The sequence below is a fragment of the Mus musculus genome, chromosome X, assembly GCF_000001635.26.
Source record: "Mus musculus strain C57BL/6J chromosome X, GRCm38.p6 C57BL/6J".
NCBI classification, from domain to species: Eukaryota; Metazoa; Chordata; class Mammalia; order Rodentia; family Muridae; genus Mus; species Mus musculus.
In genome coordinates this window covers 139,741,248-139,767,662 of record NC_000086.7, presented here as the reverse complement: position 1 = coordinate 139,767,662, position 26,415 = coordinate 139,741,248, and the positions used below count along the sequence as shown (strand labels likewise).

The 26,415-nt window shown below is 37.9% G+C and overlaps 1 protein-coding gene across 2 annotated transcripts in view; it reads right to left on the bottom strand.

The window, feature by feature from the left end:
- Nucleotides 1-13,441: 13,441 nt before the first annotated feature.
- The window catches only part of Tbc1d8b (TBC1 domain family, member 8B), a 69,258-nt gene continuing 56,284 nt past the window's right edge, over nt 13,442-26,415 (bottom strand). Inside the window, exons 14-20 of one of the 2 annotated variants that reach the window (XM_006528546.3) lie at nt 25,668-25,736; nt 25,271-25,511; nt 24,242-24,307; nt 22,372-22,455; nt 21,256-21,312; nt 17,618-17,715; nt 13,442-16,202 (exon numbers count right to left, since the gene is read on the bottom strand). In XM_006528546.3, coding sequence (XP_006528609.1) covers nt 15,822-16,202; nt 17,618-17,715; nt 21,256-21,312; nt 22,372-22,455; nt 24,242-24,307; nt 25,271-25,511; nt 25,668-25,736 — 996 coding nt within the window. In that variant the 3' untranslated portion in view covers nt 13,442-15,821. The remainder of the gene's footprint in view (nt 16,203-17,617; nt 17,716-21,255; nt 21,313-22,371; nt 22,456-24,241; nt 24,308-25,270; nt 25,512-25,667; nt 25,737-26,415) is intronic. The other variant, NM_001081499.2, reaches the window with a different exon arrangement.

Genomic DNA, 26,415 nt, shown 5'->3' with positions numbered 1-26,415 from the left:
TTCTTTTGTTTTCCAAATGTTCCTTAGAAGGCTTACCTTGCTTTTTTTGGCTTTAAGTTAAGGGTTCAGCCGGTTAGAGGGGGAATAAACCAAACCAAACCAAACCAAACCAAACCAAACCAAAACAATCCCCACCCCCAGATACATTAGTCTCAAAAAGGCACAATAGGGCTGGCAGCTGCATGGAATCACTAAAAACCAAAGACAATGGGATCTCCCTGTAAAGTCCTAGAAATAATAAACAAAGACAAAAAAACTACTGGATCAACTGCACAGGCAGAGGCACAAAACACTAAAGTTTGAATTACACCTCATACTTTATTAAAAAATCCAAAGTGAGTCAACTCTTTCAGATTGTGCATCTAAATGAGATCATCTCGAATTTGTCTCTCTGTGGGTGGCTTCACTTAAGAGCACGGTGCCCTTCGTCATTCATATCTCAAGTGGCAGGACTGCTTTCAATTTACAGTATTCCATTGTGCATGCATCCCACTGTCTCTTGATGCATTCATCCACTGTTTACTTGAGCTATTGTGCATAGTGCTAGAAGGGACCATGGGAGCACAAGCATCTCTTCAACATACAGATCTTATCTCCTATTGTTTACCTCCTAAAAACCAGGAGCTGGGTGCTCAGATCAGAGGTTAGAGCACAAAGAAAGGAAGTTGGAGACCTACCGGTGAAAGGATCCAAAATGACCATGGTTATTGACAATATGTTACAGTTTTGAAAAATGCTAACAGAGCCATCCATCTGCTGTTGGTTGATGAGTTATTGTGCACACTGTGAGAAGGACCATGGGAGCACACTATGATGACTATGGTTATTGACATTGACAAAATGTTGCAATTTTGGAAATGGTGAGAGTCAAGCATGGTGCCTCATGCCACCACCCGACACACACATACCTGGGAGGCTGAGATGGGAGGACAGATACAAGCTTAAAACATACTGAGATAGCCACCTAGGGCTACATAGTAAGGCTCTGTCTCTTTATAATGTAAGGAACAGGAGGTTAAATATTTTCAACACAAAAATTTAGAACTATGTAAAGGTAATGTGTCTGCTAACCGGGAAGATTTGGTTATTCCACAATGCAGAAACACTTTAGGAAATCATGACATAATTTTATCTGTGATTTTTAAAAGACAATTTAAGATTAAACAACAGCAACAACAACAACAGCTCTTAACAAGGAAACAAAGCACATACGTGCTGAGTACCAGAATCCTGACCAATTGGTGGAGATGAGGGAATGAAGGAAAGACAGCCACATTCCCTAAAAGCTGAGATACAGTGAGCTGGAGAAGACACAGCATCCCAAAGTACAGCCTGTTTATTATATCCCATTGTACAGGGAGATGGGCTATTGCAGTTGAACAGGGAAGCAGGCTTATTAAGGCAGCATTCTTTAGGCCCTAAGCAGCTAGGGTTGGGAGAAAGCTACAGTGGATGTTTTCTGTACACACACACTGTTTACATTCACACACAGTCCCAAAGAAGGCTTTGCCACACTTCTAGTTCCTGCTTGGGGAAGGCTTTTCCACTCCTATGGGTCCAAAGAACTTGGGTCTTTGACATGTCAATGCTCATGTCAAACAATTGACATTTACTCAGAACTTCATTTGCTCTACACACACACACACAAACACACACACACACACACACACACACACACACACACACACACGATAGATAAATAAATAAAATAAATTCAAATAAAACTAAAACCAAAACCTCAAAATGCACCAGAGAGCTGGCAAGATGCTTTAACAGATAAAGGTGCTTTATGTTCAATTCCCTACACCTACATAGTGCAAACAGAGGGCCAAAGAGATGTCCTCTGACTTACACATTTGTGTCATGGCATGTGTGTGCATGCACTTATACATATGCAATAAACACACAGCATACATAATACAATAAAGACATATAATTTAAAAAAATGGAGCATAGACCAGTGCAGAAAATCTTTGAGATCCCGGGACAAGCAGGCAAAGAGTGCCAAGGCAACATCAAACTTACCTTACTACAAAGGAAAAACTGATAAGCTGGATGTCTCCTGCTCTGTTAAAGATTCTGTGAGTCATTGACTACAAGCCACAAAGGACAAAGACATCTAGGTTATAGAGTCCTCAAAACACAACAGCAAAAAACAAAACAAGCAAAAGAAAAGTAGATGTGCAAGTCAGCCAGGAAAGGGACAAAGGGCATGGGACATATAGCTGACAAACCAGCACATGGGAAGGTGGCCAGAGTTATCAGCTACATTCAATTTCTAGACCCTGCTACAACAAAATAGCCCAGGTTGTGTGAGTTAAACCACATTAATAATAATAATAATAATAATAATAATAATAATAATAAATTTCTCACAATTCTGGTGGCTCAAGGGTCAAGCCCATGATGTCAGCAATGCTGGCTTCTCTCTCCTCAGGTTGTAGATGGGCTTTCTCAGAGCTTCTCCATGCCAGTATTCCTCAGTGCACACACCCACCCCTACTGTGTACCTTTCTTTTCCAAAAGTAAAATACTTGTATTTACTCTTTAAAGTTTTGTGTAAGTATATAATGCACTGATCATATTCACCCCTCACTCCCCATTCCGACCCTCACTACTCTCCAATGCTTCCCACCTCCCAACTTCTTCCCCTTCTTCCCCTTCTTCCCCTTCCCCTTCCCCTTCCCCTTCTTCTTCTTCTTCTTCTTCTTCTTCTTCTTCTTCTTCTTCTTCTTCTTCTTCTTCTTCTTCTTCTTCTTCTTCTTCTTCTTCTTCTTCTTCTTCTTCTTCTTCTTCTTCTTCTTCTTCTTCTTCTTCTTCTTCTTCTTCCCCTTCTTCCCCTTCTTCCCCTTCTTCCCCTTCTTTCCCTTCTTCTTCTTCTTCTTCTTCTTCTTCTTCTTCTTCTTCTTCTTCTTCTTCTTCTTCTTCTTCTTCTTCTTCTTCTTCTTCTTCTTCTCCTTCTCCTTCTTCTCCTTCTTCTCCTCCCCCTCCCCCTCCCCCTCCCCCTCCCCCTCTCCCTCTCCCTCTCCCTCTCCCTCCCCGATTACTGATACTCATATGCATGTGATTGTGGGGCCATCCATTGGAGCCTGGACAACCTATCAGTGACCACACCTTTAAAGAAAAGTGACTGTTTTTCTACCAAGCCACCCACTGGTAATTACTCCTTTGGTAGGATTGGGGCCTTGCGAGTTCCTTTCCCTTGTATGCTGGAAATTGTTTATCAATTAAATTTGTTTTCAGATAATTTCATATATATATACATATATATATGTATATATATATATATATAATATTGTGAAGGTCTTATTTTCTTAACATGAAAACATTCTTGCAGGACTAACACCCCAACCTAAGGCCCTGTACTGACTAGTTTTGTGTCAACTTGACACAGGAGTTATCACAGAGAAAGGCACTTCAGTTGAGGAAATGCCTCCATGAGATCCAGTTGTATGGCATTTTCTCGATTAGTGATCAAGGGGGAGAGTCCCATTGCGGGTGGTGCCATCCCTGGGTTGGGTAGTCTTGGGTTCTATAAGAAAGCAAGATGAACAAGCCGGGGGAAGCAAGCCAGTAAGTAACATCCCTCCATGGCCTCTGCATCAGCTCCTGCTTCCTGACCTGCTTGAGTTCCAGTCCTGACTTCCTTTGGTGGTCAACAGCAATGTGGAAGTGTAAGCTGAATAAACCCTTTCCTCCCCAACTGCTTCTTGGTCATGATGTTTGTGCAGGAATAGAAACCCTGACTAAGATAGGCCCCAGTATATTCTTTGACGATGCCATACATGTATGCAACATATCCTGATGATTCTTTTTTTGTTTTGTTTTTATGGTTTAAGTGCTTTATTATAGAAATGCAGGGAGAAAGAGAGAAGGTAGAAAGAGAGAGGGGGTCTAGAGAGTAAGAGAGTAAGAGAGAGGAGAGAGGAGAGGAGAGGACAAAGAGAAAGGAGAGAGGAGAGAAGACAAAGAGAGGGGAGAGAGAAGAGAGGAGTGAGAGAAGTGAGAAGTAAGAGATCAAAGGAGCGAGAGTCCTGATGATTCTTGTCTCCTTCTCTCTCTCCTTCTCCCCCTCCCCTCCCTTATGAGGGAGAGAGCTCAAGGGGTGTCATCCCCCCCCCAGGGGAACTACTGGCTCTCACTGGGACAAGGGCTTATTTTTTTATTTAATCATCTCTTTAAATCCCCTGTTTCCAAATTCATGTTATGAGGTAATAGGTACTAGGCTTCAATATCTGAAACTGATGTGGATACAGATCATCTCATAATAACTATAAAGATCATAAAATGCTGTTCAATATTAAGTGTCAGGCTAATACGAATGAAAACCTGCAGTGAGATATTACTACATACTAAGACAGCTGTAATAAAAAGACAGAAAATAACAGGTGTTAGCAAGGATGCAGAGAAAGTGGAAATCTGATCCAGTGCTACGGAAAATGTACAACAGTCCAAGCACATAGAGAACAATCTGTCAGTGCCTTAAAATATTCAACGTGGAGTTCCCATATGCCTCAGTAATTCTATTTCTAGATCTATAAATACTTTAAAGAAGTGCATAAATATGGGCACAAAAATCCAAATACAACCATCCTTACAGACACATTATATATAATTCTCCCAAATTGGACAGCAAAATTTCCATCAAAAGTAGAATGAATTTTTAAACTATAGCTATACAATGAACTATCAGAGCACAATCAAAGGGAAGCAATGATTGAGATACCATATGAATGCATTTCATGAGCACAATGCTCAATCAAAGAGGCTAAAGACAAAAGAATACCTATTTCATCACAAATGTAAGATTCCATGAATATAATTTTCAAAAATGGATGAAACAAATTTGTGAGTTCTAGAAATCAACATTGTTATCTCTGGAGAGAAGCAAAGGAGCTAAGGCCCAGCAGGGGGCAGTAGCTCTACAGCACTTACTGAGGTATATGTTCATTCAACAAGACTTCAGTCATTTATCTGTGCGGTTAGAGTTCACATGGCAAAATAATTCACCTATAATTTCCAAGGGCCGGGACTTGGTCCTAGGTTCTTGTTTTTTTGTTTTTTGTTTTTTTTTTAAATTTGGTCTTTTCCCCCATTTTGTGTATTTACACTTTATTTTTTAAATTGGATATTTTATTTATTTATTTGCATTTCAAATGTTTTCCCCTTTCCAAGTCTCCCCTCTGGAAACCCGCTATCCCATTACCCTTCCCCCTGCTTCTATGAGGGTGCTTGCCCCACCCACCCAGCCACCCACTCCCACTTCCCCACCCAAGCATTCCTCTACACTGGGGCATCGGTTTTGACAAGGGGAAATAGACATGGGCTCTCATGCCCAACCAAGAATCTGTCTCCAATTGACAACTGCTTGCCATGTTAAAAATAGTTTTCTTCAATGGAGACTCACTAGTTATATTTACCCCACTTGAGAATGGGCCCGGTGACCAGCAGTGGCCAGCACAACATGACCTCAATGGTATTTCTATAGACTGTCTTTTGCATGTTGCTTTGTTTGGGCATGTTCTGTCTTCCTGGGTTCTCTGTTTTTATATTATTGCTTCTAACTCTGGACTTTTATGTTTTCTTTTTTTGGTGTGTCTATTTCTTGTAGGTTTTTTTTTTTTTTAATTCTGGTTTGTTTCCTGCTTTTTGCCTGTTTGTTTTCTAAAGAGAAAGAGATAGAAAGGACATGGCGTTGGGTGAGAGTCTGGGAGTTGTGGGAGGGGAACTGTTATCAGAACATAGGGTATAAAAGTATTTTTATAAAATTCCCAGGGCCAGCAAGATGGCTCAGTTCTCTCTGTACAAGTATGATGGCTTATGTTTGATCCCATGAATCTGTGGTGGAGAAAGAGAGCCAACTCCTGAAAGCAAACTCTTCCCTGCCTGCCATATGACCATTAATGCATGCCTCACCCCATGTAATAAATCAAGGTAAAAAATTTAAATGTCCCTAAATTAATAAAATAAATAAATAAATAAATAAATCAGGCATGGTAGTGAGGCAGATGACCCTGAGAAGCTAGAACCAGGAGAATTACGAGTTCGAGGTCAGCCTCAACTACGGGACACAGGAAAGTTCCATCATCTCCTAACATGCAATGTTGCTTCGTTGTGCTCAGATGGACTCATACCCTGAAACCCAGAGCAGCCGCTGGTCTCTTCTTTATCACTATAGCTTTGGCCTTTCAAGAATGTCTAGAGTTTGCTATTTTAAAGTAGTCTAATACATTTAGAGAAGAGTGTTAATTGGTACAGAGCATCAATACTTAAATTTACACTGAGAAGCAAATAGAAGGACACAATTTAGGTGCAGACAGGACTGCTCCTCACTGGAGTATGTATCAAGTGAGGGTAGACTTCCCTATAGAAGTCTTCATTTATTAATTTGTATGATGTTGAATATTAGAACACGGGGGCTAGGCAAGTATAGTACCAATGGTTTTATCTTCTTTCTTTATTAGACACGGTCTCTCTGTGGAGCCCTGGCTGTCCTGGAACTTGCTATGCAGGCTAGGCTGGCCTCAACCTCACAGAGACCCACTTGCCTCTGCCTACTGAGTGCTGGGATTAAAGGCATGTGCCACCTGTTGGTACATATTATGGTCAGTTGACTTTATTAAAGTTGATCAGATAAAGTCTTTTCAATCAATTACAACAGTTGAATTTCTAATAATGAGAGAATTAAAATGAATTATTTATTTAAATCATATAAAAATCACACGTAATGGATTAAAGATTGCAAAACTCTATGAAATTGTCATGAGCAGTTTCCTTAATATGAATCCAAAAGAACAGGCCACAACCCAAACTATGGGAGTGTATCAAACTAAAAGCACTGATAGCGTTGAGGCAATGGACAACAGTGTGAAGAAACAACCCAGGGATGGGGAGAAAGCACTTGTAATCTATTTATCTAATAAAGGGCCAATATTCAAAACATGTAAGAAGCGAGTTCATTAGCTAGAGAAACCTGTTTAAAATTATTTTCTCCATGTTTTGCTTGCTGTAACAAAACACCTTATAAACAACACATGTATTACTTACAGTTTTGGACACTGGGAAAGTCAAAGACCAAGAGACAAGCTGTTTCATAAATGGTATACTTCCTTCTGTCTTCACCAGGCACAAAAGGCAGCTCTCTTGGGTCTCTTTTGTAAGGGTACTAATGTTTTCTAACCTAATTAACATTTTTAATGATTGTATTTTATTTGCATTGGTACTTTGCCTACGTATATGTCTGTGTGAAGATGTGTGATCGCCTGGAACTGGAGTTATAGACAGTTGTGAGCTGCCATGTGGGTGCTGGGAATTTAAGTCAGAGCCTTTGGAAGAGCAGTCAGTGCTCTTCACTGCTGAGCCATCCCTCTAGGCCCCTAATTAACATTTACTTTGCCCTCTTCATACCATTTTATGTTGGGGATTATGTTTCAATATGTGAACTTTGTAAGGAGAGACATAGACATTCAAACTCTACCAATAAACAAAGGTCTGAAGAGGTATTTCTAAAATAAGATAATTAATAAATAAGTACCGACGATCATATGCCCCAGTACAAGGGAATGCCAGGGCCAGGAAGCAAGAGTGAGTGGGTTGGGGAGCAGGGCAGGGGAGGGGATAGGGGGCTTTGGGGATAGCATTTGAAATGTAAATGAAGAAAATATCTAATAAAAAAGAGAAAGGCAAAAAATAAATGTTAACAAAGCTTAAAATTTTTCATCCCTCAGATACTATGAATTTGCAATTTTGCAATTGTTTATACACATACAACTCATAAGAAAAAATGCTGTTCTTTTAAGGAGACGGTCTTTGGACATTTAAGAATTTGCTCTAGATTGCCTGGACAAGACCTATTAAGGCAATGCCACCCTAGATTTATATCCCAGGCAGATTATTATAGGCCTTACACAAAAATAATTGGCCATATAATCTCATTCTTTACATCATCAAAATAGTAATGGCTTGAGATAATAATTTGGTATTTAAAATAAATAGATAGATAGATAGATAGATAGATAGATAGATAGATAGATAGATAGATACATAGATAGATAGATGTGCATGTCATGTTGTAAAGATTTGCTCTCAGTGTCCTTAGATTCTACCTGCTCCACACATTGGTATTAATTCTTGAGGACTTATACTTAATCAATTATTGCAAATGGATACTCATTTTTGATTTTAGAAAAATAAAATATGCACATGTGACTATTGATACCTTTTTAGTCTTTCTAATTACAACTGCTTTAACAAGAAAAGCAACTAAAAGTATAGTTAGTCATTGCCTGTGTTGATTTTTTTTTTTGGCTTGGTGTTCCGAATCAAATTAAAACTGGCTATTACAGCCAAGCATTTGAGATGTTTTGTCTACAATTTAATGTTACCCATGTTACTGAGATTTCTATAATTCTCAAGGAAACGGTACTGTGGAACTTTAAATCTATATCTTCAAAAAAAATCTAAATTTGGATGCCAAAAATCTCTCTGAGTATCTATGGCACCCTAAAACCAGGCATACTCATGAGATGAAGGGATCTACTTATTGGCACATGGCAAGATCCTGTTCAGATACCTAATATGGGGGAAAGGGGGCAATGTTTCTGTTTTTTCCACAGAATGCTGCAAGAGCACACTAGCTTCCAATGTGACAGGCTGACCTGTGAGTAGGAACTGATAGTGCCCTGACAGTGGTGACAAGAAAGCTGTATTGAGCACACAGAGAAGGAGAAATTGGAGAGAGCAGACACAAGCAAAATAAAGAAACTCTTCCTATCTCCGCTATGGGCTACAGCAAGGAGAGCCAACTTGCTGTCAACTTGGGGACAACTTAAAACAGCTGACTCGTGAGGCAGAGGGACTGCTACAGAGTATTGGACAAGATTTCATCAGAGACACTGTTTTTGGCCATTCAGGCCAACTCCCCGATAGCTGTAAAAGCTTGTGTACCTTACCTGTATGCTATATTGTTAGATAATTTTAAGAGTTAAGATCACCAATCTTGGCAAGTCTTTTCATATTCATTGTAATTCTTGTCAATTAATTAATTGTGTACATCCTAATTTATATAAGCAATCTGCTGTTATGATTTTGTTAAAAAGACCTGCTTATGTTTTGCTGTCTATTAGAGTTAGGAAAGGATCCTTGATTTAAAAATCTGGGAATGCAAACTTTGAAAAGGTATCTACCACAGCTTTAGATCAGCAGCTGCATACTGCTCATTTTGTTAACGATAAACATAGGAATATTTCCATAGCTTTATCAGAGCAACATATTATAAAAAAATGGAGGCAAAAGATGTCTTAGAAGTAGTAGTCTTAGTAATAGAACAGGATATAACATACATTAAGGCTAGAAAGGCGAAATTTCAAATATTGGCAAAAGTCATTTAGACACTTGGAACATTGATGAATTGGCTAGAGATTTAAAAAATAACCTAAGTGCATTGAAACCCCATGGATTGGGTTCAATATATAATCCTACTTGCTATTATTATTGGCATTGTTTTATTAGTAATCATTGTATTTCCACTCATCTTTAGAGCACTCTTGAGAACTGTAGCTACGACAAGACGGGACATTCTAGAACTTCGGCTGAAAAAAAAAAGGGGGGGGGATGCCACGCATAATCCGATGAAGTCTGCTTGACAGGCTGAGAGGCCTGGAAGTGCTCACGAGGCAAAGAGTTTCACAGAAACTCACCTCCTGGAGTTTTGGAGTTCTCATTAACCCATATACTCATACCCTATTCCTGCGTTAGTCTGGTGTATGGATCCACGTGCTCTCTTTTAGTATTATTTTATTATAAGTGCCTTTTAAGATTGAATTCTGACATAGCTAAGCCTTCGCCAGTGTTCCAACGTCCTAGAAAGTCCTTGAGCTGACCATGGGCTTGGAATTCAATGTTGCCTATTCAGTGACATTCAGAATTGCCTCTGGTATTACACTATCACTTAGAATAAAAGCCAAGTCGCTCCCATATACAGGAATTTACAATGGTTTAGGAAGTAGATCGGGCTGTGGTTTTAGAGTATTGCATTATTCATGAGATGGTTAGCTAGAACGGAACTCCCTAGTTAGAACCATGACTTGGGTGTGAAAGCCCTTGCCCTAGGAGTATAAAGACCTCACACCTGGCTTCTAAGACTATAGCTGACCTTAGATAGGGCTGACTTTGTCTCAGTTGTTTTATTGCCCAGTTCCTGCCAGTCTTTGTGCTTACATTCCTCTGTTTTGTGTAAGAGTCATTAAGCATCCAGCATCCGGTAACCTCATTTGTATCTTGCCGATGTGTCACCTAACTTCCCTATTTTCTTCTGTATAAAAAGTTTGATGCTCAATTTGACAAATTACATTCAGATTTTACACAATCTCCCGTGTTGGTCTGTCTGTCATTCGCCAACTCTTTGCCCACCTGTGACCAGAGACCCGTTCCACGAAGACAAAGGGACCCAGAGGGTCTGTGCCATGGCTAGTGGATAAAGAGTGCTGGGTACTTCCAGTAGACCCAGGTTCAGTTTCTAGCACCCACATGACAGCTCATAACCATGTGTAACTCCAATTCTAGGGAGGGTCTGGTGCCACCCTCTGGCCTCTGTGAGCACCAGTTATAAATATACACGTATGAAAAAAAAACCCATACACAAAATAAAATGAATACATTTAATAGCCAGATGAACCATAAGAAACTGCAGATCACTGGAAAGATCAAGATCTTAAAAGCATGAGGAGGGGGGCATGGCTCAGTAGTTAAGAGCACTTGCTACTCTTCCAGAGCACCCAAATTCAGTTCCCAGCACCCACATGGTGGCTCACAACCATCTCTAACTCCAGATCCAGGGGATCCCCGCCCCCCTCTGGCTTCAATGGGCACAAAAAAAATGAATGTGATGCACATACATAGGCAAACACTCATGCACATAAAATAAAACTACCTCTTTAAAAACATATCTTCAAAGCAGAAATCAGAGAGATGGTTCAGCAATTAACATTTTGTTGCTCTTGTACCGGAATTGAATTGGTCTCCCAGCTTATATCTAGTGGCTCACAAATGGCCCATGACTCCAGTCTCGGGAGTTCTGATGCATTCTGGACTCCAAGGTTACCTATATTCATATGTATGTGCTCACCTCACACATACACATAATTAAAAAATAAAAATGAAGACAAGTTTAAAACTAATCTCGAAAAGATGATACCTGCAAAGGGAGATGGGTGGAATTGGGGTGTCTATTGATGGATGGGATGGTTGCAAAAATGTAGTTTTGATGACAGAAATAGAAACTGTAGCACAATGTGGGCTTAAGAAGAAAGGCAATGTGCTTTTCCTGATGCCTGAGTGGATGTCTAGTAATGAAGTTGCTGGTATAATTTGCCTTGCCTTCAGAGATACCATGGCATAGGGTATCAGTGTCACCCAGATTTCTACTTCAAGCCCTCAAACAGAATATAGCTGATAAAAACCAAACTGGAAAGTACTGAAATACTAATACAATCAAATTAAAAATGGTGGTGGTGGTGGATAAATTGTGGGCATTCAAAATCCCTTTAACCCCTACTCCAGAACCAGAGACCACTATTGCCAGAATGCACTGCATTCCCTGCCTTTCCTATGCCTTGCCTATCATTCAGAAATTCTAGGAACACATGTCTGATGAACCATTCCTTAGTTACATGGCTATAAGGGGTAAGGATGCTGGGAAATCAGTCACCTGCTGTTTTATAAGGTACATAACTGATCAGTGGCTGGTGAGGTATGTGAAAGAATACATAAATGTGACATGAGGGACTTTGTTTTTAGGGCAAAGAAACTATTCTGTATTCTTGTTGTGATACAAGTATATACATGTTAATATCCACAGATGTACATACCATAAAAAGTTTATGATATTATCAGACCAAACCCTCCCCAACACAATGATAGCCCTGACCTGTTGTATAAATGAGGACTGCAGGAGATAAACAGTTTCTCCATCCTTCTTAAGTATTATATATTCATATATAATATCAATTTTCTACAATAGTCTCTCTTCTTTCTGTTTTATAGCAGGTGATATTAATTAACGTATCATTTAGTTTACACAGTGCAGGATGTCAAGATCAGATCGAGAATGATTAAAGAGGAGCAAACATCAGCCGTGGATGGATTCTGGTAACTGATAGAGACTTGGATCTTCCGTTAGGAGAGAGCAGTGTCCTTTTGTTTATTGAGGGGAGGTTTATGTGATGATGGGCAGGGTCAGCAGCTGCTGCTATTGCCTATTATTTAGAAGTACTAGAAGGGTGCGGTGCATAGCAAAAGCAAGAAGTAACATAGATAATGACACAGATCAACAATGGTGGCAGGTAGATTCTAAGGCTCTCGGGGGCAGCTCTCCTAATCTCTGCCTGTTGATCTTGCTTTTATGTAATCTTCTCCCCTTGAGCATAGGCAGAACTCATTACTTGTTTTTCATCAAAAACACAGGGCAAAGGCAGGACACTGCTATTGGGGTTCTGGCACATCTAAGATACTCTTTGCAGAAGACTCACCCTAGAGGCTAGCCTTTTATCTTTTTATCAAGACCTATAGATGCTAAAGACACCTGTGGAATTGTGTGAGGCATTTAGCGACTGAGGGTGGCCACCTATAACAGGCTGTGGTTTCAGAGCTACATAGAAAGGACATAGAGACTTGGAAGTAGATTTCTTCCCCAGCGGAACCAAGTCTTTACCTGAGAACCAAGTCTAGATTATCCCTTGCTCACAGCCTCATAATCCTACCCAGAGGACCTAGCTAGGCTGAGTCCCTAGTGATGACACACTTAAATAGTTAGATGATAAATGTGCATTGTACTGATTTCTTATGCAGCACGAGAAGGGGGAAATGCTCACGTAGTTCTCAGTATCCATTCTGGTCTGGGGGGGGGGGGGTTGCTGGACTTCAGAAGGGAAAAGCACAATTCCCACCTTTCTTTAGCACTCTGATTCTGGACTATGATGATTCTTGGCTGGCAGGGTGAACACTGCACTTCTGACATCTGCTGCTGAAGATGACTGTGAAGATTTCTGGCTATTCCGCTGCAATTTAGTCATGAGTGCCTGGGTGCTGAGGGGCAAGGAACTTGGCATCCATTTGCAAGTGAATCATGTCTCTGGAGGTAGCGAGTGTTTTCACTCTGGCAGTTTCCTATCATACAAGAATTAGCAACTGTCCTGCTAGCCTGGGAGGGAGGTGGTCTTGGATGTTGTGTTTGAAAGTTCAACTAAGCTGCTCCTTCTAATAATGATACAAGCCACTTACTATCCAGGGATAAACAGTTTCCTGCCTAAACCAATTGAGAATGAATTCTGGTTTTCTTGCAGCTAGAGTCGAAACTGATGTAGCAAGGATGCATAGGCTCAAGTGATATTTCAGTTATGTGTCAGTAAAGTGCATAATAAAACATTTGGCCTTTTAGTAAACCTTTCATATTTAATATAATAGATTTTTAATACTTAGTTTTATAAAGACAAAGTCATGTTATAACATTTAAGGTAAAAGGCATAATGCACTGGTCCAGTTTGACACAACAAAATATTTTGAATATTGTGAACAACTCATTTGCTTAACAAAGCAGCAGCTATAAAACTAGAACATGTTTTGCTTCCTTCTCCTGCAGACTCGGAAAATACATTGTTGTCTTGCTTTCATTTATAATCTTCTTGAAATTCAAAAAATCTCTTTATTTATTTTTTATTGATCAAGACTAAAATACAATATTCAGTAATCTTTACCATTTTGACTTTAAAATAATATCAAAAACTAACAACATATTCTCTTAAGAAAGTATCTGTTGTAAATACAACTGACAAAATATTCAACAAAGTGTGTATAACAGTATCTTTGTATACAAGCGCGGACCATATGTTTTTCTAGAGCTATCATCGTATAATTTAACAATCATTGCATAATGGTAGATGTGTGATGGTTCTCACATAAACTATCAACTAGGATTGAAAATTGGGACATATTTTAGCTAATCATCTCTGAGTTGAGGCAGAAAGGCTTAGTTTTCAACTATCTCTTTTAAGTAGTCATGTCCTTGAAAAGACAGCATAATCAAATCTTAAAGATGCTACCAGCATTTGACCAAATTCAACTTAGGAATTTTCTTTCTTTTTTTTTTTCCTTTGAGTTTGTTTATATAGTGGATTACATTAAGGGATTTTTTAAATTTATTTTTTTTTAATTTTAATTAGGTATTTTCTTCATTTACATTTACAATGCTATCCCAAAAGTCCCCCATACCCTCCCCCCGCCACTCCCACTTTTTGGCCCTGGTGTTCCCCTGTACTGGGGCATATAAAGTTTGCACGACCAATGGGCCTCTCTTTCTACTGATGGCCGATTAGGCCATCTCCTGATACATAGGAATTTTCAAAGACACAATTTGAGAAGTGCTTAGCTTCACTGAAAATAGTATGTGGTATGGTAACACAGTTAGGTTTTAGTCACAGTACGTTCTTGTCAAAGACTGACCATGCCAATTCTTTCCCAGAAAGGGAGACTTGTTTGGTCACCATGAAGGAAGTCTATCCTTTCATTGTTTCCCTTCTAGCCAAGTCAGAGGCTCGAAATCCAAGTCTAGTGTGAAGACAGAAGCTCCACACACTGGTTCCTGCCCCATTTCCCAAGTCAACTGCTAAATAAGTCCCTCTTCAAAAGCGGCAGAAGACAGGTCAGGTCTGCATGGATTGCTTGTTTTTGTTTGTTTGTTGTTTTGTTCTTTTGAAAGTGCTATCAGCGTCCATATATATTTAAATGGACTGCCATAGAAAAAGCATAAAGTATGTAAAAATTGCACATCTAAGTCTAACCTTTTTAGGTAGATGCTGGCAATTCTATATAGTACCCTAGTAAGTATTACATGAAGTATACTTTACATGCTTGCCAGACTAATACAGCAATTCAGTCTTAGTGAAACTCTTCCACACTACCTACTATAAATTAAAATACAATGGGTAAAAATTCAAACTACAAAGCTGGGACACAAGCAATCAGAAGCTATTCTGAAACCAAAGCAATAAACAATGCCACTCTAGAGAATTTTTATTTGTGTCTCAGTCTAACTGAAAGAGCTATATAGTTAACTAAACTGTCTTCTAACCTTTCTTTTCAAAATGCTGGCTTTATTTGATTTAAGTCTAAATCTGGTGTTGTTTTTCTTTATATCAGCCCAGAATTTAGACTTCTTGATTTGTGTTTATCAGCAACAGAGTTAGTAGCGTTAAACACCGAGTGCTCAATCCCTCGAGAGCAGAGAATGCAGAAGTTGCATGTATTACTGTAAAACCATGTATTACTGTACTGAATAAAATTACGTTTTAGAAGTAAATCTTTTAGTTATATAACTTGGAAATCAGGGCCCTAAAAGGCAACTTCCTAGATAATTAAGGCTACAGTTCTAAAGCCCAGTTTTGTAAAGTTTTTATAAGACTGGGGTCATTTGAAAAACAAGGCTTACCAATTTGCCATAACAGCATTATAATAAATATCCTACCACCTTTCAAAAGACCAGCAATCTCATGGAAACAGCAGGACAAACTTGTGACTGACTCACTAAAGTGATATGGTGGCGCCCTCTGGTGGTCCCACTGAGCATGTGACCCTGATGCTGCTTATCTTGTGACAGGGGGAGAATTTTTTAAAAGTGCATTTAATACAAAGGAATGAACCATTGTGCTTCTGAGTATCTTTTTCTTCTGCCTTGGAGCACATCAGTAATGCAACATATCCCTGAGAAGTATTCCCAGGAATCAGGCTGATAGTGCAGGAATCTTGGCAAAGCTGATGATGGCAGAGATTTACATCTTGGTTCTAGACCTTAGCTGGGAGCTTTTCGCATTTTCTAGCTTGGCTTTTAAATCTAAGGGTCTCTCAAAAAACCTCACCAAGGCTGGTTCATTTAACAGGGAAGCAAGAATCTGCTCAAATGCAAACGACCACTGATGTTCTTCCCTGGGAGAGGGAAGATCTTTCTTCACACTGCTCTCTGCATTCCCTTCACTGGGTCCAGAATCACGAGCTGTACTGGCTGATGATGCCGGGCTATGGAGTTTCCTTCCAACTTCTTCCATCCTGAGCAGAAGGTTGGTTACAATAGCAATGGCTTGATATAGCGACTCTTCTTCAGGGTCCTCATGAAATAAATTATACAGGGTCTTTGAAAATTGAATAAATTGTGACTAGAAGACACAAGTTGGAAATAGAATATTTTAACATTAAACTTAGCAAATATAAGTGGAACTCAGAAGTGCATAGCATCCTGTATAAAATTTATAGTCTATAACCTTCATCATAGAACTGAATTCATGATACATCTTTGCTCAAGGAAATTAAGTATGAACCATGAAAGAACATGCCACTAAAGCCATCTCACACACTGCCTAATCAAAGAATGTCATATCCAAACTAATTTCTGACAGGTTTATTGGCTGAAATATACTGGATTTCCAGGATTATTTAGTGTTGGGTGACAATTTTGGTTATTCAAAATTCCATATTTTCCTCCATGTATATCTCATCAACCAATTTTAAGAAAAGGATTATGGACTTCATCTGATCTCAAAAAGCTACACTGGGCACTAAATGAAGGTGATTTAATTGGGGGGGAAGAATGACTTTTTGAGACCTACCTAGTAGTGAAAGGAATCTAAAATATCCCTTTGGATTGCTTGTCTTTAAAGGCAGACATAGGGCCAAAGTTAAGAAGAGCTAGTCAGTCTGCTAACTGTCCTGAGAGCATTCCAGATAGTCCTAGAAAATACTTGTCAATTTAAAAGCTATTCAAATCCAAGTGTTCTACAATTCAGTCATCTAACCTTAAAGGTTGATATGGATATAAACCAAGCACAAATAATATGCTTCATAAAATGTATTATAAACATGCTTTCCTCTTTCCTTTTCATAGTACATTTATAATGTACTTCAATCATTTATAAAGATTGAAGAATAAATATGTAATATACTTATTTTATAAAGGATTTATTTAACTATCAAACTGGAAAGCCCATTAAGACACTCTAAGCTATTTGATTGTTTTTGTTTTTGTAAAGTTCTGGGAAACTTGAGTATGAGAACATCAATCAGTCTTTTGTTGTAGAGTATAAAAACATACGGATGGGCAAGGTATACAAAGAGATCAATTTCAATCACATCTCCTAGTCCTTAGTATTGCCTATGCAGAGTCAACTATAAGAATATTGGGCACTAAAGTGAAATCAATCTTAGTCATATTTTAGTAACTAGCAATAGATTTGACATATGGTAGACAACTAAATGTCTACTCGGTTAATATATTCTTTTAACGTTGGAAATATGTCCTATGTACAAAATTTCCTGTAGAAACACTAAATACACTTAAGTGTTAAAAGTGTAAAATAATTTAAAAGATTGTTCACCTCTTTCATGATTTCCTGACTCTTATAGAGATTACATGTAGATTACTTAACACTTTTGATTATAGTATGTAGCTTATTTTATTTTTATTTCTTTTCCTTTTGTGATACTGGTAACTGAACCATGGGTGCCATGCTCTCACATTATTAAAAAAAACATTAAGAATTTTTCACTTAGAAAATTGAATTGGAAAAATGAATACCTGATTCATTCTTGGTAAATCTTTAATGGTTTCTTCTTTTTTAAGAAGCTCATCTTGCCATTGACTTAAATAGGCTTGAATATCAATTTTTCCTTTGCCTGAATGAAAGAAATAAACAATTTTGTAATGAACAGCTCACAACATTTCCCCAACTCTCAAAAAAACAAAACAAAACAAAAACAAAAACAAAAAACAAAAAAACCCAAAAACTGAAACTGAAAGCTATTTCACCGAGGTAAAACAGCCCATCTCTTTCAGTCCAGGACATGATCTGAATTTAGCTTTGATCTCACTCACTGGCCTTCAGAATATATTCTCCACTTCCATTTACATCAGTGGTTCTCAACCTGTGGGTTGTCACGCTTTCGGGGGGTATCAAACAACCCTTTCATAGGGGTTGCCTAAGACTATGGGAAAATACACATATTTACATTATGTTTCATAATAGTAGCAAAATTACAGTTATGAAGATGTCTTAGGGTTTTACTGCTGTGAGCAGCAGGCACCATGACCAATGCAACTCTTATAAGGACAACATTTAATTGGGGCTAGTTTACAGATTCAGAGGTTCAGTCCTTTATCATCAAGATAGGAACAAGGCAGCATCCATGCAGACATGGTGTGGGAGAAGCTGAGAGTTCTACATCCTCATCTGAAGGCTGGTAGGAGAAGACTGGCTTCCAGACAGTTAGGACAACAGTCTTAAAGCCCACACCCACAGTGACACACTTCCTCCAAAAGACTATACCTACTCCAACAAGGCCACACTTCCTAATAGTGCAATTTCCTTGGCCAAGCATATTCAAACCACTAGAGAGGTAGTAACAAATATAATTTTATGGTTGGGGGTCACCACAACATGAGGAACTATATTAAAGGGTCACAGCATTTGTATCTTATTGCTGTGAAGAGACACCACCATTAGCAAGGCAACTCTTACAAAGGACAACACTTAATTAGGACTGGCTTACAGGTTCAGAGGTGGTAAGCATGGAATTGTACAGGCAGACTTGGTGCTGGATGAGCCAAGAGTTCTATATCTTACTCTGAAGGCAGTCTGCAGGAGGCTCTGATTCTATTACATCTTAGAGATCTGCCTGTCTCTGTCTCCTGAGTACTGGGATTAAAGGCATATACCACCACTCTTGGAACTGAGATTTTCTTTACTTGGCACTTGCTATGTACCAGACTGGCCATGAACTTAGAGATCTGCTTGCCTCTGTCTCCTGGGATTAAAGGCACGTACCATCACTCCTGGACCTAAGCTTTTCTTTAATTCCTTTTCACAAGATCTTTATAAGCATGGCCACTATGACTCAAGATCTGGGTCATAGGTGTGCACTCCATTTCTGCATTGCAGTTCATTTGAGATATAGTCAAGTTGACAAACGAGAATAGCCATCACAATCCATCCCTTGTCAATTTGTCAATCATATCTCTTTATGTCCAAATGAAAACAATAACCAAGTCATAATAATAATACCTAATATAACTATCCCTTGTTCAACTGCAAACAAATAAACAATAAACTTAGTTTGATGGAATTTTGCCCCAAGGTTACCACTCCCTTAATCTATTTATCTCCTTGAATATCTTGAATATCTCCATTCTACTTCCTGGTTCCCCTTTAATACTTGAACCACACATTTCATATTTTTCTATTCTAAGCTTGCTATGCTTGATCAAAAATGGTTTTCATAAGCGTGACCCATAGGGTAGAGTCAATGCTAGGCTTTTTGAGACTTCCTTTGTCAATGGAATTAATCTAAATCTCTTTATTTTAGCCACAGGAAGACTCTTCAGACAAGGGCAAAAAGCAGTCACAATCTTCGCCAAAATATCACAAGGACAATCTCTAGGCATCATACTAAAATTCATCTCCTCTGAAACCTCTTGAACCGGGACCCCAGATTTCAAATCACCCTCATCACTAAAATCTTCCATAATGCTTCCAGAGTGGCCTATTAGGTCTGACCGTAAGCATTCTATTGCTTTCCAAATCTCAAATGCCAAAATCCACATCCCTCCAAACAAAAACATGGTCAGGCTCATCACAGCAATACTCAACTCCTAGTACCTACTTCTTTCTTAGTTAGGGTTTTGGTGCTGTGAAGAGACACCATGACCGAGGCAACTCGTATAAGGTTAAACATTTAATTAGGTCTGGCTTACAATTTCAGAGGTTCAGTCCATTATCATCATGGTGGGAACTATATTGGTGAACTTGGTGTGGGAGCAGTTAAAAGTTCTACATCTTGATTTGAAGGCAGCCAGGAGGAGACTCTGTCCCACAGGCAGCCAGGAGTCTCTGATTCCACCCTGAGTGGAGTTTGAGCGCTAGGAGCCCAACCCCCAGAGTAACACAAGTCCTCTAACAAGGCTACACCCCCTCTAATAAGGCCATACCTCTAAATAGTGCCATTTCTCACGGGACAAGCATATTCAAGCCACCACAATTGGAAAGGTTGAGAGTCACTGATTTAGATCAAAATTTTTCTTTGGCAAACTTAGGCAATAGCAAAAATATGAGCAAAGAGTAAAAATGATGTATTTAGATTAAAATAGCACACTTTGATCCCATGATAAATTTCACTATATACCCATATATCCTATCATCCTTAATATTTTCTATATCCAGTTCTTCATATGCACATATGAAAGTCACTAATGGTAGCTCTTTTTCAAAAATTAAAACCACTGCTTATTGATTCATTTGTTTAAAGGGTTCAGTTAAGATGATATTTCTGTGACCTTTAAATTCTTATTTAAATCTTCTTTAAAGCTGGGTAAAATAGTGGAAGAGTTATGTTCAACTAGATCTTCGGGAATTATTTTTAATTAAATGTTTTAAAATGAAGAATGATGAGCTTTAACTGGATAATATCATAGTCTCTATTAAAATATCAAAGGTGAATACTACTTTATTCAATATTCTTATACTTCTCTGTATTTATCTTATTGTAAAGAAATATCGCTTAGATTGCCCTGAAATATATATGTAAATTTTGGGCATCATAGTTTGCAGTGAAAATAATTGGAAACATATTAAATGTCCATCAATATTGGGTTAGTGATTGAAAAAAAAGTCTTGCAATTAAATTGTGAAATGTTCTGTTCCTATTGAAAGTTAAAAATGAAAATCAAATGAATAGACATGGAAAATTATCTATGATATATTTCAAAATAAGAAAATAGCACCCAGTAGACCACTGTTTATGAATGTTTTAAAAAGAAATATATCTACATGTTTGTGTATAAAAAGAAAGAAGTCTGAAAAGGATATTGGCAAAATTATTGCAGCCTTTACTTCTGGTTAGGTTTATCTGGAGCTAAGAAAGACTACATACTGTCTGAATTCCAGCCGCAAATATTACCAATTACATTGTAATTAAAATAAAATCTTTAAAATAATAAAGCTGAATATGGATCACTTAGTGTTACATTTTTATAACTTCTGAGATGGAAGTGTCACAAGAAGAAACAATAAACTGTTATACTAATACGATGTAACTAAAACCTTCATTGGGACACATCTACAGCCTTTAAAGAACTCTACCTCCCCCCTTTACAGCTATCCATACTTATAGAATAAGTCATTCAATAAACTGAATGATATGCCTAGATTGTCATTGTAGTACCTTTTTCAGGGCTATTTCTTCCCGATTCTGTTTCCTTCTCATCTGCAGGCTTAGAAACTAAAGGGAAAGAGGCGAGTGCATATTGGTGAACTGTTTAACAGGCATCTTTTAAAAGAAAAGCAGCATTCTGTACGAAGACTTACAAGCACTTGGGTTTCTTACCCACCAAAGCACTTATGGAACCTGACCTCCTAACATGAGAATGTAAAGTATTAGAAACATTCATAGTAAAAAAGAACACTGTAGATTAATATTAAAAATATCCTAGAGGACAATCCACCAAATTTAAACTTGTTCCTGAGTGATAGTTTCCTTCTTTGACTGCTTTCAAATTAAGTTGTATTATTTTTATTAATGGGAGGAAGGCTCCTCATATAATGAGAGTCTAAAGAACAAGCCAAAAGTTCCAAGTATGGTAACAACTTATTGTGAAACCCTGTACAAGTCACTTGTTTCTGTACTCAGTGCCCTTATATATACAATTGGAAGACTTAAATAGATATATATTTTTTAGATTTTTATAGTACTCATTATATATATAGCAACCAAACAGACACAGGCACACATAGGTGTTCTCTATAAGACAACTGACAGCTATGAAAATGAAGCAAATGACACAGACAAGTGTGTATCACTTCCAACTCATGTCAGAAAGCACATTCATCCCGATAGCGTTAAATAAGAGCCATGGCTTGTAAATCATCAAAGATCTGATTGGCTTCATTGTCCTTTATCAAAGCACAAACATGATATGATATAGCATAGAGATTTCTTTAATAAAATTAAATGCAAAATGTATTATATATACTGTCTCTTAAATTCTTTCGTAAGAAATTTCAAAACATAAAAATTGTTAAATACTGTCGGATCAGTCCAATATTCAGAGGCGTTGCTAACTGTTATTGTGGGAGCAAAGGGGAAAGTGCAGCAGCCCCAAGTCAGGAAGATCTCCATGAGTATGCAGTCATCAAGATGTCCTTAGTCCCATCTACCTGGGAGACGGACGGAAACAGGAAGATGACTGGAGCCCAAGAGTTTGAGACTGGTCTAAGAAATAGAGCATGAACCAACTCCAAATCAACCCAGATTCTGTTAAAAGGTTAAACAAATATTTACCCTGGAGCTGACTGAAATAAAGTAATTCTTCTGTTGAAAGCTCATCGCCCTTTGAAGACGTCTTAGACATCACTTCAGTATAAGCTGAAAACATATAAGAGAAAAGTAGTTCTTACTCCTCAGACTAAGTTTAGGTGACTTGGGTGGAAATAATATTGCTGTCCTCTGCTGTCCACCAAATAAGCCTACGATCACTTTGAGTTCCCTGATTTCTCCTTTTTATTGTATGAGAATGTCATGTATTTGGATTCTGTATTTGATCAAATCCATCTCCCCATTTCTTTCCTGTAATGTTCCCTCTTTCACTACCACTATTCCCTTCTAACTTCATGGGCTCTTTTATACAACCCACTGAGTCCATTTGATGCTGAGGGCCATCATACCGTAGCAGGAGTAGCCTACTTTTTATACTCTTTAAATAAATTTCGGAGAGTCATTACACATTGAACAAAGAAAATCTGGCATTTAGGTTATATCTGAACATGAAATCTCAGCATGTTTAAAACTCCTGTACTAATAAAGTAAAACACAAAGCTAGGTGCCTAACTTTGCTTATCACCTGTTATTTAACAGAAACACAATATTTCCTATTTTATATTTTATTCTATTTAATATTATTACTTTTAATCCCTCTACAAAAATACATGAAATGGAAAAATTAAACCTTCAAATGGTAACCTAACATAATAACAAAAAGTATTCTTATAATTGAGTTATTGTGTGGTTTATCTTTTATTTTTAACATTGTATTTGTGATTCAAGTGTTTGAAGGGTAAAGATGTTTTTAATTTTTTTGTCTGCTAAATAACAATTCCTTGCTAACATGAAAAGGCTCTAAAAAGCTTTAAAAGGAGTCCAGGGAGAGCATTAGACAAATTATGAGGTGCTATTTGATTTTTTTTAAATTGCCCAACCCAAGCTACATTTTACAATATTTCTTTTATAGAGTAGGGATATGTTGAAAGTAATTTTCTTAGGTCAGTGGAAAGAACTTTATGAGAAATGAAAAGGCAAGGTAACTTGGAGGAAATATAGTAGAACGGAGTCAGATGGATCTCATATCAACTATGTGATATCTGCCACATACTTGAATCTTCCCAACTGTCAGCTTCCTTTTTGTAAAAATTGGAAGGATGACATAATTTTTTCAGAGACTGTGAGGCTAAAATAAGTGAGTACATATAGACATATTTTATAATGTGTATGGTAATGCATGTGTTCATTCATGTGCCCTTGTACGCATGTGGAGTTAAGGCTGATACTGTGTATGAAGTGGATAACATGACATAGCTTATGCTCAATACCATAGCTTCTGTTCTGCTTCTTTTGGTAAGTATTTACTATACCTTCCATCTGGTCCTAGTATCTGAATGATCTGCATCACCTGCAAGTTTGGTAACCTGCCTACAGTGAATCACTATTCTAAGGACAATGAGAGCAGAAATTCAACATTGTCCCAATATTTCAATGATACATAATTTCTTGTACAAGCTATCATTTAAGATATAGCTAGCTGGGCAGGATGGCATAGGCTTGTTATTCTTGCACTTCTGAGGCTGAGGTCAGCTTGGGATATATACTGAGATCCTATATCAAACCATACACATTTATACATACATATATAAGTAAGTGCCTAATAGGAAACTGAGGATCCACCTGTTATATGGAATCTCTCTCATAGATTTTATTCCATCTATATCTATATACACACCAGTGAAAATACTTATGATACTACCTGATGGTCATAATGAAACAATAACCTTGTGACAAATGGAAAATAATCTTTTGAAATAGAATTAGCTGCGCAGCAATGCCGGTTACAATGGAATGAGCTCTTACTACACACCCGTCAAGACAGTTACATTCTTACCTGGAGGAATATGCAGCTTAAAAAGCAGCTTGAGCTTGTCAGTAAAACTTCCATTGTACATTATATCTGTTCAATAAAATTCAATTAGAAAAATCATGTTATCGAAATATTCAGCAGATCTCGATCAAATGATTAAAGATAGCTGGTGTGGAGAAGCAGCTAAGAATTAGGATCCAAACCATTGTATTTCTTAAGATAACAGTTAAACAAACTACTCAATCAGTTAGACGCTTCTCTTTCGAGCATGGAAGCAAAAAAACGCTCCACCAGGCACACAGCATGCTTACTGCACTAGTTCCTTTCTTCCAACCGCACGTTTGTCTTTCTCTTTGAATGAGGGTTTACAATTCACTTGAGGAAGAAACTCTTCAAGATAACCCATGAAATCATTGCTGGGAGCGTATAGCAACCAAAGAAACAAAACCTCCAACATAGCAACTATAGGCACAACTCATTCATTTACTATTTCTGTATCACTTATCCAGGCTATATGGATAGATTTTTACCCGAGGAGAAATCCCTTCTTTGCATCTATATATCTGGTGTGGAAAAACCCTGGACATTCTCTTCCTGCCTTTTAAAGCATTAAAATAGTCACAATGAACAGCTTGCTTCTTTGAGAGGTTTGGGGCAAAAAGATCAATATGTGGGGCTGGAGAGATGGCACAGTGCTTAAGAGCAGTAGCTGCTTTCTCACAGAACCCAGGTTCAATTTCCAGCACCCACACACACTGCAGCTCATAACTGTCTGGAGCTCCAGTTTCTGAGGATCCAACACCCTCATACAGGCAGATATGCAGGCAGAACACCAATGCACAGACAATAAAACAGTAACCATAAAAAGGTTTATGCATAGGTTTAGCAACAAACACATTAAAAAGCCCCCAAAATTACTAAACCTGAAGATAATGTAACCCAGAGTGAAACATCTGTCTAAACTAGCAGCAATAGACAGCAGTATGAAATGGTTTTTGGAGGTAGGGAAGAAATTTATGTTTTGATTTAGGAAGTTAAAGGACATCCACCTACCTATTGCAGAGGAGAATTCTTTGAAGTTTATAAGGCAATCAGAGTTCTCATCCAACAATCGGAATGTCCATAAAGCCAATGAGTCTCTGTTTGCAGAATGAGCCCAGGGACTCAGCAAGTGATATAATACTCTGAATTGCTGGCAGTCAATCTGATATTGTTCCAAATATGGCAGGCTGGGGTCATGATGCTTCAATCCTGGACAACTCAAATACCAATAACAAGATATAAACAGCTCTTTCTATCAAAAAAACAAATAAAAAAGGAAGATCATTAAATCAGAAAGAAGTAAAATATTCCTTTTAAACATGTCCATTAAAACGTAAAAAATATTTAAGAGTAATTGTGATAAACTTCTGCTAAGAGACTGGCTTTCGTTACAGAGGAACAGCTGTACCTTAAAAATGACATAAAGTTCGTCCAGTTCCTGAAGGCTCATTTTCACGTCTTGCGATACAACACGTAGCTTTAAAAAGATTAAAAACAAATTAGACCGTAACATTTCTGTTTCAAAACTCTTTCTTTGAATTCACTACCAGTTTCCCTCTCCCAGGAGAAAATGGTTTTTTATTTCTTTTTTTCTTTTTAAATCTACACATCAATTTTTTACTGCAGCTCTTTTCATAGTAGCCAAGTTAGTTCTTGATAGTTTGACCTGTTGAATTAACCTTGTGTTTCTGATAAAAATATTATTTGACTTTAGTGCAATCACTATATAGTGTTAGACTATTAACACTTTGTTAATTAGTTGAAAAAGTAAAATACATTTTTACTATAATAAAAAAAATCACAAATAAACGTCAACGAGAAGAAAATTATAACTACTGACAAAATGGCTCAGTGGATAAAGACACTTGCTACCAAGCCTGACGACCTGAGCTCAATCGCAGGAAGCCATGCTGATAGAAGCAAATGTCATAACGTGTCCTCTGGCTTCCATAGGGATGTTACAGCACATGGGTGCACCCTCCAACAAATAAATATGATAAAGAACTAAAAGGGCAATATATAAAGATGAGTATGGAAGTCGTTACAGTGTTCATTATATAGAATGGCATAAATTGAGGTAAAATACATAACTCTCTTGGAAAATATATCACCAAAATAAATCCAAATGTGTAAAAATCTACCCCTGAATAGACAAA